The 14455-nt window shown below is 46.7% G+C and overlaps 1 protein-coding gene across 2 annotated transcripts in view; it reads right to left on the reverse strand.

Annotated features, from left to right (window-relative positions):
* Nucleotides 1–14455, reverse strand: part of NSD2 (nuclear receptor binding SET domain protein 2) — a gene marked incomplete at both ends in the record, with an annotated part of 68548 nt that overhangs the window by 37179 nt on the left and 16914 nt on the right. For both annotated transcript variants that reach the window (XM_080697595.1, XM_080697596.1), the window contains 2 exons: nt 2539–2657; nt 7786–7930. In XM_080697595.1, coding sequence (XP_080553721.1) covers nt 2539–2657; nt 7786–7930 — 264 coding nt within the window. The remainder of the gene's footprint in view (nt 1–2538; nt 2658–7785; nt 7931–14455) is intronic.

Here is a 14455-nt window from a genome sequence, read left to right on the forward strand (position 1 = left end):
ATGCAAACTTTGATATTTCAAATGCCCAATGATAATGTTTTTTTTTTTTTTGAGAGGGTACTGAGGATTGAACCTGGGGCATTCTACCTCTGGACTATACCCCTAGTACTTTTTCCTTTTTTATTGTGAAACAGGGTCTCACTAAAGTGCTAAGACTGACCTTAAGCCTTTGACCCTCCTATCTCCATCTCCAAGTGCTAGGATTAGAGGTGTGTGCAACTGCACCCAGCTATCATGCATTTGTAGGCCAATCACTTATACAAACATTTCAAAGCAATCAATTTGGGTATGGTTGCCAGTAAAGGCCTGCTTTTGTCTTGGTAACCAGAAGACATTACATACGTACTTCCTGACAACTGCAAACTTTAGTGACTAATGATGAATTCTACCTAGATTAATGCTGGACACTTGATCACTAAATAGCCTCATCTGATGAGAGGTGCCCCAGAACACTTTGTTGACCAGGAATATGGGGCATGGCCTACCTGCTCCTCTGAACTACAGATAAAAAATTGGGCCGGGCATGGTGGTGCACGCTTGTAATCTCCATGCTTGGAAGGCGGAGACAGGAGGATCACACAGGTTGGAAGCTAGCTGCATTGGCTTCAGAGACCCTGTTTCCAAATAAAAATATAAAATAGGTCTGGGAGTGTAGCCCGGAGGTAGAAGGGCTTCCAGGAACCCCAGTACCACCAAAAAAAAAAAAAAAAAAAAAAAAAAAATTAAATAGATGATGAAGTCCATGTAGTTACACTTCAGCAATATGTGAAATTTTCATTCTTCAAAATAATAAGACAGCCGGGCGTGGTGGCGCACGCTTGTAATCCCCGCGCTTGGGAGGCAGAGACAGGAGGATCGCGCAGGTTCGAAGCCAGCTGCGCGCGCTGGCTTAGGAGACCCTGTTTCCAAATAAAAATGTTAAAATAGGTCTGGGAGTGTAGCCCGGAGGTAGAAGGGCTTCCAGGAACCCTAGTACCACCAAAAACAAAAAACAAAAAAACAAAAAAAACAAAATAATAAGACAATAAAAAAGCAACTTACGTTAGATCAGTAAAAGTATGCTTTATTCAAAATCATAAATTACTCTGTAAAAACTATCACTGAATAAATAAATTTCAATTATAAAGAACAAAGTCTATTTAAACTAAGTTTATGAAAAAATTAACTGGACATCAGAGATAGCTGAAATAAATCCTGCTGGTAAGGGCTCACAACTGCTCCATGTGCAAGCCTCACACTGATCCTCTGCACCTGTGGTGGGGGTCCCCACAGGTGCCAGGCAGCACCAGGTCACGGGGTGGCACCTGGCCCAGGGTGCTGTTTATCTGTGCTGCCACTTTCTTGTAGCACCAGTACTGCCTGCACTGCCTAGGAGCACCCTGGGAGCAATAGTATATCATCAATTACTAGCAAACCAAATGACTTCATAAAATCCAATTTCGATGCCTGTGATGAATTCTTTAGCTTTTTATTGTAGTACAAAATAGATTTCTAACAGATTTTCATGTCAACTCACTATTTACAAATTGAATAATAAACCCTATGATAGCCTGTATGTGTGTGTACACATGCATAGCACTAGAGACTGAACTAGATCCTCGCATATGCTAGGCAAGAGTTCCACCACTAAGCTATAGCCCTAGTCCAAGAGGGTTTTTTGTTGTTACTGGTGTGTGTGTGTGTGTGTGTGTGTGTGTGTGTGTGTGTGTGTGTTGTGTTTGGGACACATTACCAGAGATGTTCTACTTCCAAACTATATCCCTGACCCTATTTTATTTTACTTTTGAAAGTGTCTCATTAAGTTGCTGGGAGTCTCCCTACACTGCTGAGGCTAGTCTCAAATCTATGATCCTTCTGTTTCAGCCTCCTGAGAACTGGGTGACTGTTCTTTTGGGGGAAGGGGGGGTTGGGGATGGAACCCAGGGGCATTTGACCTCTGAGTTATACCCCCTGCCCTATTTTTTATTTTTTTATTCCTTTAATTTTTTGAAACAGGGTCTCACTAAGTTAACTGAGGCTGTTCACGAACTGAGATCCTCCGGTCTCAGCCTCCCAAATACTGGGATTACAAGCATGCACCACCATGCCTGGCTCTGGGGCATTACTTTTAATAGACAATTTTATCTAGCCTAAAAGCATTTAGATCCTGGCTTGGGATTTTTTATTTATTTTTTTGTTTGTTTGTTTTTGGACAGCCAAGTACCAGAAATACATGTTAACATCCCTGATGTATAAGCACATACTTTTTTCTTTACTTTGAAACAGAGTCTCACTGAGTTGCAGAGGGCCTCGCCAAGGAGCTGAGGCTGGCCGCGAACCCGGTCCTTCTGCCTCAGCCCCCGAGCGCTGGGACTGAAGTGCCCACACGGCTCTGCACACACACGTTCTTTAGCAGCCTCTCCATGGGGTTCTGGAGGAAGAGCAGACCGCACTGCTGAGGAGAACACTCGGGAGAACCCAAGGGCGCTTCCTCCTGGCCTCGTCTCAGAAAGACACAGCACGTGTTCCTAAGGGCCAGACAAGCCTGGGACACATTACCTTCCGGAGACTGTGCTTGTCTGTCCTGAGCCTTTTCCTGGGTGTGTCCTCAACATCAACATCTTCTGGAGGGCCCTCTGTCCTCTTGGTATGGATTCTTTTTTTCCCATTTATGTTACCTAGAAATGGGGGTGGGGAAACATGAAAAATATTCCACATCCTGCCCTCCATAGCACTGAGGCACCAGCCAGGTGGTCTGCGGTGAAGCCAGGGGTCAAGCACCCCTGCTGACTTCCAGATCGCGCGCGCGCGCGCGTGTGTTTTGGTACTGTAGATGGAACTTAGCGGCATTTTACCTCCGAGCTACACCCCTACCTAGCCCTATTTTTTATTCTTTTTTTTTTTTTTCTTTTGGTGGTACTGGGGTTCCTGGAAGCCCTTCTACCTCCGGGCCACACTCCCAGACCTATTTTTATATATATTTTATTTGGAAACAGGGTCTCCTAAGCCAGTGCGCGCGGCTGGCTTCGAACCTGCGCGATCCTCCTGTCTCTGCCTCCCAAGCGCGGGGATTACAAGCGTGCGCCACCACGCCCGGCCTATTTTTTATTCTTTACTTTGAAACAGGCTCTCACTGAGTTGCAAAGGGCCTTACTAAGTAACTGAGGCTGGCCGTGAACCCCAATCCTCCTGCCTCAGCCTCCCAAATGCTGGGATTACAAGTGTGCACCACCATACCAAGCTTCCAGGTCCTGTGTTGAACATATCACATCTCCTTACAACACAAAACAAAAAACTGTGAACTAAAAACACTTTAATCTAAAGGTTATTATATTGTAATTTGTTATTCTTTTAATAACTATAGAACTAAATGTGAAAAAACAGCATTTACTACTTACTAATAATCAAAAATTAGTGGAATCTAGGGTAACCCCAAAACAACTTGCTATAATTTATACATTTTCTTAATAAAGAACCATTTTAAGTAGCAATACTACATTTATATCTACAAATTAAGGGCTCTTCTTTTTTGGTACTGGGGATTAAAACCAGGGACCCTGTACCACTGAGATATACCCTAAGCCCCTCCCCGTTTTGTGGTACTGGAAATTGTACTCAATAGCACTCTACCTCTAAGCCATACCCTTAACCCTACCTTTTTTGGTTTGAAATAAGGTCTCACTATATAGCTGAGGCTGTCCCTAAACCAATCCTTGTCTTATTCTCCCAGGTACTAGGATTACAGGCATACATCCCAGTACCCTCAATCCCATTGTGTGTATATATGTGCGTGTGCATGTGCATGTGCACGTGTGTGTGTGACTGAGGATTCTACCTTTGAGCTACAACTCCAGCCCTATTTTTTTTTTTTTAAACAGAATCTCAAAGTTGTAGCTAGGCATGGTGGCTCACACTTATAATCCCAGCATTTGGGAGGCTGACAGGATTGCAGTATGAGGATAGCCTCAGCTACTACTTAGTGAGGCACTTTGCAACTCAGTGAGACCCTGTTTCGAAATAAGGAATAAAAAAATAGGGCTAGGGTGAAGCTTGGAAGTAGAATGTCCCTGGGTTCCATGCCCAGTACTGCAAAAGAAAAAGAAAAAAAAAAAGAATCTCAAAGTTGTAGAGGGCCTCACTAAGCTGCTATGGCTGGCTTTTAACCTTTGAGCCTCCTATCTAAGCCTCCCAAGTACTGAGATTATAGGTGTGCACCACCATGCCCAACTCTTCCAGCCATTTTTTTTAATTTTTTTTTTTTTTTTGAGAAAAGGTCTAAGTTGCCCAGAATACCCTCAAACAATTCTTAGTCTTCCCAAATTGTTGGGATTAAAGGTGTGCACCACTGTGGTGGCAATTTAGGGCTTTTCTACATGTTTGCTTGACTGTGCCAGGTGTTCCCAGGAATATCACTAATCCGCAAAAAATGTGCCCGAATAGCAGGTCATGGTGGTGCATGCATGTAATCCTCGTACTCAGGAAGCTGAGACAGGAGGACCACAGGTTTAAAGCCTGCCTCAGAACTTAGTGAGACCCTGTTTCAAAAAATGTATATATATAGCCAGGCGTGGTGGCACATGCTTGTAATCCCCGCGCTTGGGAGGTTGGAGACAGGAGGATTGCACAGGCTAGAAGCCAGCCATTCTGGCTTAAGAGACTCTGTTTCCAAAAATTAAAAAAATATATAAAATAGGTCTGGGAGTGTAGCCCAGAGGTAGAAGGGCTTCCAGGAACCCCAGTACCACCAAAAACAAACAAACAAACAAACAAACAAACTCCGGCTAGGGAAGTAACTCAGAAGTAGAATGCCCCTGGGTTCATCCCCAGTGCCACAGAAACCAGATGAAACAGCACTCACCTAAAACATAAGATGGAAGACAAGACTATAAATTCTAGAGCAATGACTAATCTGAATATACCAACATTTACTTTAGATAAAAATTCTGTATTTTCACTTCCACAACTGCTTTTATTAACATGCTATCCACTAAGCTTCTTGCAGAAGGACACTTCTGTCCTCAAACTCACTGCCTACTGGGGAATAATACACCAGCAAAAGCCTGCTCGGCTCCCTGGAACCCAGCAGGCTTCAGCAGGAGGCTTGAGAGTCCACGCGCTCGGTGCCAACAGGCTCAAAGCGTAGGGATACTGTCGGAGGAGCCACGCAGCCAGAGCACGGGCTCCTCAGTGCCAACTCCAGGCTGTGGGGCCGGCTTTGCTCATGGCCACACCACTGTGGGCTGGGCTCAAAGGGTGCATGAGAGGTCTGCAGAGTACAAGACAGCAGAGCTGCGCCCGTGAGGCACAGAAGCCTTCAGGTGGTTTACCCTCAGCAACCCTCTCTGCTGACCCACATGCTCCTGCAGCAGCGGCACAAGCCCAGGGCCCGCTCCCCACTACGAGATGAGCTCCTGGTCCTTCCCATACCACCTCCTGAGCACAGTCCTTGACAGGGACCAAGGCAGCAGGCATTTCTGAGCATCTGTCTGAGCTTCAACACTGAGATGGTGGGATTGCTGGCACCCGGTGAGCACCAGGGTCACCTGGGTGTCCAAGAACAGCACACACTTGGCATGCATCATAGTAGGAACTCACTGCCACTCCTGTCTAACATGCTCAGGGATAGCCCTAAATGGCAGTGTGGCACACACTCAAATTTCTTGCTCTGACTTCAGGAAAACCTATCTCCTTTTGAAATAAGGCAGCCACTGAAAAGAAAGGCTTCTAGCCAAGAGCCGGGAATGGTGGCGCATGCCTGTGATCCCAATACTTGAAGGCTAAGACAGGAGAATCACAGGTTCAAGGTCAGCCTCAGCAACTTAGCAAGGATCTCAACAACTTTTCCTGTCTCCAATAAAACTTAAAATAAGCCAGGTGTGGTGGTATATGCTTGTAATCACAGCATTCAGAAGGCTAAGACTGGAGGATCATGATTCGCGGATAGCCTCAGCTACTTAGTAAAGCCCTCTGCAACTTAGTGAGACCCTGTTTCAAAATAAAGAATACAAGCCGGATGTGGTGGCGCACACTTGTAACCCCCGTTCTTGGGAGGCTGAGACAGGAGGATCACGCAGGTTCAAAGCCAGCTTCAGCTACTTAATGACGCTCTCAGCAACTTAGTGAGACCCTGTTTTGAAATAAAGTATAAAATAGGTCTGGGAGTATAGCTCAAAGGTAGAAGGTCCATGGGTTCCATCCCCAGTACCACAAAAAAAAAAAAAAAAAAAGAAGAAAAAAAAAAAAGAAAAAGAAAAAATAAAAGGAAGAAAGAATACAAAATAGGGCAGGGGGTGTAGCTCGGAGGTCGAATGCCCCTAAGTTCCACCCCCAGACCCACAAAAAGTAAATAAATAAATAAATAAACAAACAAATAAATAAATAAAATAGCCTGGGGATATATCTCGGAGGTATCTCAGAGGTAGAATGTACCTGGGTTCAGTCCCCAGCACCACAGACACACACAAAAAGTAAATAAATAAGTAAAGGTTTTTAGCAGGTGCAGTGGCACACATCTGTAATCCTAATACATGGAAGGTAGAGACAGGAGGATTACAAATTCAAGGCCAGCTTTGGCAACTTAGCAAGACCCTGTTCAAAAGGGCTGGGGTGTAGATTAGAGGCTAAATGCCTCTGGGGTCAATCCCTAGTACCACAAAGATAATGATAATGATAATAATAATTGATAATAATAATAATATTTTAAATGCTAATGCAGTTAGGTAAACTTGCCTTAAAAAAAAACCTCACAAATCTTACATGTCCTTGCTATTCTAAATTGTAGTATTTGCAACAAACACAAATTGAACAAAATCTAAGATTAATATAGTTAGTTCATGTGGAAATCTAAAATGCCCTAAATTACTGGACACAGAGGCACATACCTATATAATTTCATCTACTCAGAAGCCTGAGGCAGGTGGGTGCCAAATTCAAGGCTAAATTTGGCAACTTAGCAACACCTTGTCTCAAAACTAAAAAAAAAAAAAAAAAAAAAAAAAGCAAAGAGCTGGGGAGTGGTAGGGTACCCTTGGCACCACAATAAACCAACAGCCCTAAATCAAGATGTAGACCTCCATGAAGGGCAGAGGTCTACAGCAGCATGCACGGCCACGCTCAGCATGCAGGAGCTACGCTGCCCCAGGAGCAAGCTGGATGGCCATGACTGCAGTCTCTCTAGACGGGTCTTGAAACACTACGTTTGGCCTCCCAAAAATTCTTCAATGACAAAGCTTGGGAGATTTAATATACTGTGCTTTTGGCCTCCAAGTCTCACGGCGCAGCTCTCCCTCACCATGCCACTGCCCCAAGTAAAGCAGCATTTCTTATTTTTTAAACTGAGTCCAGGTAGCACCACCGGACACCCAAGTTTAAGGTCAGCCCAGTCACCTCCTTGAGCTCTCAAGCAAGCAGGCCAGGAACTGAGCCACACTGGGCCCGCGCTCCCGCCTGCAGCCCTGGGCAGCCCACTTCAGGGGCCACTGTTCTGAGGTTGAACTGAGCCTGGAGTCCTAGAACCGCTGGAGACTCCTTCATCCCTTCCTCTCTCTTTCTGTCCTCTCCCACACAACTCCTCATGTCTGCAGTGGTCAGAATGCTGCTCCGCGTGAAGAGAAAAGCAAGGGACCCGGAGGCCAGACAGGAGCAGAGGGCACAGCTCTGGACGGGGGAGGAACGGCTGCGTGACGGCATGCCATCTTGGCTGCTGGCCACGGGCCACGCTCCCCTGCAGTCCCAAGAGCCGAGCTCAGTTTGCCAGCTCCACATGTCCACACCTAAGCAGAGGACAGAAGCACAGTTAGACGTTACCAGTGTCTTCTTCAGGCTGGGCGGAAGTCACCAGGGCAAACTTTGTGTTGTAGCGTGCCTTCTGTTTTTCACTGAGCATGCTCCACTGCGATCCAAGCAGCTCTTCGATCTCCTCACCCGAGGCATCCGGGTGCTCAGCAGTGACCTGTGAGCACAGAGAGGGCAGTGAGAAGCTCCAACACAGAAGCCCGTCTGTGCCTGGTACACAGCAAGTGCACAGTCTTTAGACCCAGCGTGGAGCATCTTTATTTCTCCATCATGGAACGAGGTCCTAGAAAACTCAGAGATGGACAGCACTTAACTGATGCTATGATCCACTGAAAATTCACAAATGATAATATTGGTAAATGGTAAAAAGAAAAAAAAAACAAATCACTAGGCCATTTCTAAGTCAGTTTCTAGGCATCCTTGAGAAGTCAGGAGTAGAGCAATTCCCACAGAAAGGCTACCTCCAAGCATGAGCCAAGGCCTGGCCTCCTTGCTGGCTATAGCACCCACCCTCCATCTCAACCTCTGCCCTGCACAAGTGGAAAGGCGGTTCCTTGGCCACAGCAAGCCCCAGCTTTTGCCCAGCCTGGGCCAACACCAGAGGTGAACACTCCATGTGGCCAAAGAATAGGTCCCCCCTGGCTCTCCAGATATGGGGTCCTGGTGGAAATGCAGATCCCCAGGCTCCTCTGAGCTCTACTGGCCAGGAATTGGCATTCCACAGGCCTCCAAGGAGTCCATGGTCCATATGCAGAATATCTGATCAGAAGCCCTCAACTTTGGCTGCACTTGGCAATAACCTGGGGGTGGGGGGGAGTTAAAACCTATGATGTTCATATCCCACTCGAGACCAAGTCAACTCAGAAGCCAAGAGTCAGTATTTCAAATGTTTCTGACATGCACCGAGTTTGAGAGGCACTGACAGAAGGCAGAACACAAGAGCCAATACACAGAGGCTCGCAGCCCACTCTGCCCCACCACGGCTTCAGAATGGCCCATGACCTAAGAATCACCTTTATATTTTTCGGTGGTTGAAAAAAGTCAAAATACTTCATGACATGCAAAAATTACAGAAATTCAGAGATCATTGTCCATAAAAAATCTGACTCACTACAAGCTTCTGTTCGGGTCTTGTCCACGGTTGTTTACACGATGCAAAGTTCAGACAGAGACCGCACAGCCACAGTGTGGGGAAAAAGTCTGCCAACTGGTGGAGCACCAGCAGTACTGGCCAGCACCACAGGGTTCTATGCCGGCTCCTCCGCTCAGGACCTGCGTGACCTGGGCTGCCCACGTCCCTCTGTGAAGTAAGGAAGATAACGCCTCCCCTGGCGGACTAAGGAGTCAGGGAACTCTAGCTGGTTCCTATCACCACCGGGATCTACTTACTCCCGATCCAGCCAACTCAGGCAGCCTGCTCCAGTCCCAAGCCTAGGTCCTCAACCTGGCACCCTCCGCCCAGTTGCATCCCTGCAGGACACTGACAGTCTTGCTGCACCTCTTCTCCAGACACAGGTGAACAAGCAATCTACAATAAGCCCAAGGACAGGCCTGTGGCCTCCCACCACAAGGCACCTCTACAGCCTAAAATCAGATCCCGACATCAACAGTCCACATGTGTTCCCTGCAGGTTCCACTGCCACCCTGCCCTGCCCGCCTGGCATTCCCGAGCCCGCACACGCTGCTCCCACCACTCAAGCTGAGACACCCTCCCTTGGCCACGCAGGGCGCTGTCCCTCATCTGCAGCCTCACCTGTGGCACGGGCACCAGCATCTCAAGGGGTTGTGTGCAGTGAACCTGTGCCCTTCTCGGTCACCCGCCTCTGCCCCTAGCACTCCCTCACCCGCCTGTGGCCCCCATGTCCTCCATAAGAATGAACCATAATAGTCTCATCTGCTTCACTAAACAAGATTCCTCAATCCTAGAGTCCAACTTTCCTTCTGCTTTGCGTTTTGTGCTACCACCCGGCTCCTCCATGACTTCTAAGGTCCAGTGTAACTCGGCACTGAATCCCCGCATTTTCACCTCTCACCTAACAACTTCATCAAGCTATGCAGTGGACAGCCCCCAGCAGGCTCCAAGCTCACCTCAAATACTCTTCTGCTCTACCAGGCTCACTCCCACCCATCCTTGTAGGTTTGGCTACTTTGTTACTTAGGAGGATATTTACCAAGCACTCTGGGCCAGGAGACTGCAGGTAAAATGGCAAAGGTAGCCACCACCCCTGTGCCCAGGTGCTCATCGTCTGTTCAGTTCTCGTCTTAGACCATCTTAGATGCCCCAAGCAGGCAAGGAAACTGCCTTCACCATCAGTGTGAGCTGACGAAAGAAGCCACTCATGAAAGTCCACACATGGCAGTGTCCAGCCTGCCTGTGACTTAGGTCCTTCCACTGTGCCACAGCGTGAAAGCAATGAGCAAGACACCCCTCCAGCCACACCGCTAGTCAGCTCTGAGTCATGAGGGAAGCCCGACACTACGGTGAGCTGCCGGGGGCCAAGGCCATGTCCTGCAGTTCTGAGCACATGGCACTTTCCGCTTATCCTATCTTCTGTTGGTCCGGGTCCCACGGTAAATCAAGGAGCTTCTGTACTACACGGGTGCAGGTTCTGAACACGCAGTCAGGGCCAGGTAACAATCCTGCTTCCTGCTACATCGCCCTAGTATGGAGAGTGCCTGCACTTGTGGGCCGAGGTTAGCCAGCTGGAGAACAGGGACATGTAAATAGCCACCTGAGAAGGCCTTTGCACCACAACACACCGAACAGCACCTGGCACACGGTAAGCATTCAATAATGGCTTTCTCTGTTTCTAGTCAACTTCTCAAATATAACCCAAAACCTGGGAAACCAAATGCCACAGGCTCACAGCTGACTGCAATGTTCTCAGCACCATCAAAGACTATTGTTCCTCACAGTCCAGCCCTTTGCAGATCACCCTCTGGTCATATATCTGAGCTCCCTTTTGCTCTGGACTCAGATAAGACTGCTGCAGGGCAGCACCTCGGGCGATTCCCCCACCTGCCTCCCGATGCCAGTGCTGGCCTGGGCAACCAAGGTCACAGAGGAACAAGCAGGCCTCTGCAGTCTGTGGTCTGTGGCTTATTCGAGAAACCCTCCTTCTCCCAGGTGACAAAGCTCCCCTCCCACGTTGGCTGGCCTGCAGCTCATTCCCATCCACTCCCACTTGCACAGGAGTATGCTTCTGGGTAGTGAGTGGCCCTGCCCTGCATGTCCCCAGCATGAACGGCCCTATTTCAGTGGCAGAGCATCTCATCTAGTTAGGCAAGGCCTCTGGCAGTTCTTCAGATGTGGATAAGCTAGCATTCATTCACAAAATATCCAGAAATTCCTGGTGGGAATTTTATTGTAATTATACTAAGTGTATGATTATTATAGGGGAGATGGGGGAATTGACTTCCGAATATCGAATCTTTCTATATATTAATATATCCCTATTTACATAATTCTACCAAAATATCAGTTTTCTCCAAAGCCGCAGACTTATTCTGTAATATTTATTCCTTAATACCTTAAATATTTGTTTTTTACTATCAATGGTACCTTTTTTTGTGTGTGTGGTACTGGGGTTCCTGGAAGCCCTTCTACCTCCAGGCTACACTCCCAGACCTATTTTTATATTTTTATTTGGAAACAGGGTCTCTAAAGCCAGCGAGGCTGGCTCCGAACCAGCGCAATCCTCCTGTCTCCGCCTCCCAAGCGCGGGGATTACAAGCGTGCGCCACCATGCCCGGCTCAATGGTACCTTTTTAACAGTGCCATTTACTCTTACTTACTGCACCTGTACACTATAAACAACATCCATCGACCTCATAATTCTAAAGACTTTCTGTACATTCTCTTCAGTTTTCTACACACACCTTTGCAAACAGTGACAGCGTAATTTCTTTCTTTACATCGATTTTCTCTTTTTTTCTTGTATGTGCGTGTGGTACTGGAGGTTAAAACCTAGAGGCATTCTACCTCTGAGCTATACTCCCAGCCCCCCTTTATTTGGAGGGGGAGGTTCTGGGAATGAAATTCAAGGGCTTGCTACCTCTGAGCTAGCCTAATTTTTATTTTTTTATTTTGAAACAAGGTCTCACTACGTTGTGGATCGACTCCGTAAGGTGCTGAAGCTGCCAAAAACTTATAATAATTTTGTCTCAGCCTGCCTGCCAAGTACTACAATTACAAGCATGCACCACCATGCTGGGGCCCCAGGCTCTTAAAATTTTTTTTTTTAATTTTGTTTTGAAACAGGGTTTCATTAGATTGCTGAGAGTCGCCTTAAGTTGCTGGGGCAGGTCTTCAACCTGTGATTCAACTGTTTCAGTCTATCAAGTACTGAGACTAGAGGTGTGTGTCCATGCCTAGCTTTTCTTTCTTATCTTTATAGCATTAACTAATATTTTCAGTTAACCTTTCTCTCTCTCTCCCTCCCTCCCTCCCTCCCTCCCTCCCTCCCTTCCTTCCTTTCTTTCTGCAGTACTGGGAATGGAACCTAGAGGCATTCTACCTCCAAGCTACAGCCCCAGCCCTATTTTTCAGTCTTTTATTTTTGAAACAGAGTCTTACTGGGATTACAAGCGTGTGCTACCACGCCCAGCTTCAGTTAACTTTTTTTTCCCCCCGATACTGGGGATGGTACCCAGGGGCATTCTACCTCTGAGCTACACCCCCAGTCCTATATTTTATTCTTTATTTTGAAACAGGGTCTGAGTTGCAAAGGGACTAAGTAGCTGAGGTTGGCCGCAAAACTTGATTCTCCTGTCTCAGCCTCCCAAATGTTAGAATTACAATCGTGCACCACCACGCCCGGCTCTTCTGTTAACTTTTAATAAATCGTGAAAAGAAGCCGGGCATGGTGGCACACGCTTATAATCCCAGAATTTGGGAGGCTGAGACAGGAGGATCGCGGTTCGCGGACAGTCCAGCTACTTAGTGAGGCCCTCTGCAACTTAGTGAGACCGTTTCCAAATAAAGAATAAAAATTTGGGCAGGGGGTGTAGCTCGGAGGTCAAATGCCTCTGGGTTCCATCCCCAGACCCGCAAAAAAAGAAAAAACGGTGAAAAGGATATACTGTCTTATTTGAGGTTTTTTGTTTGTTTTTTCTTTTTTTCTTTTCTTTCTTTCTTTCTTTTTTTTTTTTTGCAGTACTGAGGATTGAACCCAGGGGCATTCTACATCCAAGCTACACCCCCAGCTCTATTTTTTATTCCTTTTTTTTTTGTGTGTGTGTGTGTGGTACTGGGGATGAAACCCAGGGGCATTCTACCTCCAAGTGACACCCCCAGACCTATTTTTTTTTTTTTGGTGGTACTGGGGTTCCTGGAAGCCCTTCTACCTCCGGGCTACACTCCCAGACCTATTTTTACATTTTTATTTGGAAACAGGGTGTCCTAAGCCAGAGCGGCTGGCTTCGAACCTGCGCGATCCTCCTGTTTCTGCCTCCCAAGCGCGGGGATTACAAGCTGCACCACCACGCCCGGCCTATTTTTTATTCTTTATTTTGAAATACGGTCTCACTGAATTGCAAAGGGCCTCACTAAAGTAGTAGCTGAGGCTGTCCAAGAACCACAATCTGAGCCGAACATGGTGGCACACGCTTGTAATCCCCGCGCTTGGGAGGCAGAGACAGGAGGATCGCGCAGGTTCGAAGCCAGCCGCACGCGCTGCCTTAGGAGACTCTGTTTCCAAATAAAAATGTAAAAACAGGTCTGGGAGTGTAGCTCGGAAGTAGAAGGGCTTCCAGGAACCCCAGTACCACCAAAAAAAAAAAAAAAAAAAAAAGAACTGCAATCTGTCTCAGCCTCCCAAATGTTGGAATTATAAGTGTACGCCACCACACCTGGCTATTCTTTATTTTGAAACAGGATCTCACTAAGTTGCAGAGGGCCTAAGGAGATGAGGTTGGCCATGAACCTGTGATCCTACTGTCTCAACTTCCCAAGTACTGGGATTACAAGTGTGAGCCACTATGCCCAGACATACTCTTTATTCTATTCATTTGTTTACTTACCTATTTGGTGGTACTGGGGGTGGAACCCAGGGGCTTTTCTACCTCCAGGCTATACTCCCAGCCCTATTTTATACTTTATATGGAAACAGGGTCTCACTAAATTGCTGAGAGCCTAAGTAGCTGAGGCTGGCTTTGAACCTGTGTGATCCTCCTGTTTAGTCTCCCAAGTGCTGGTATTACAAGTGTGCGCCATCACGCCTGGCTGACATGCTCTTATTTAAAAAAAAAAAAAAAAAAATGCTTCTAAAGTTTCATCAATAAGTAAAATCCTTGCTGGAAGTTTTGAGAACCTTCACAGGATCAAAGAAGTTATCTTCTACCTTCTACTCCTTTGTTACAAAAAAGCATTAATCTTTATCAAATGTCTTTTCTCCTCAATCAGGATTACCATATAAACCGGGTGTGGTACCACAAGTTTGTAATCTCAGTACTTGAGAGGCTGAGACAGGAGAATCACAGGTTCAAAGCCAGCCTGGGCAACTTAATGAGGCCCTCTGCATCTTAGAGATCTTGTTTTCAAATAAATAAAATTGAGTTGCTGAGGATGTCGCTAAGAAGTAGAATACACCTGGGTTCAATCCCCAGTGCCACCACCACCAACAAAAAAAGATTGCCACACATAATCTGCTATAGAGAATCACAGTAACAGATTTTCTAGCAT

Source organism: Muscardinus avellanarius, assembly GCF_963383645.1.
Source record: "Muscardinus avellanarius genome assembly, chromosome: 6".
NCBI lineage: Eukaryota > Metazoa > Chordata > Mammalia > Rodentia > Gliridae > Muscardinus > Muscardinus avellanarius.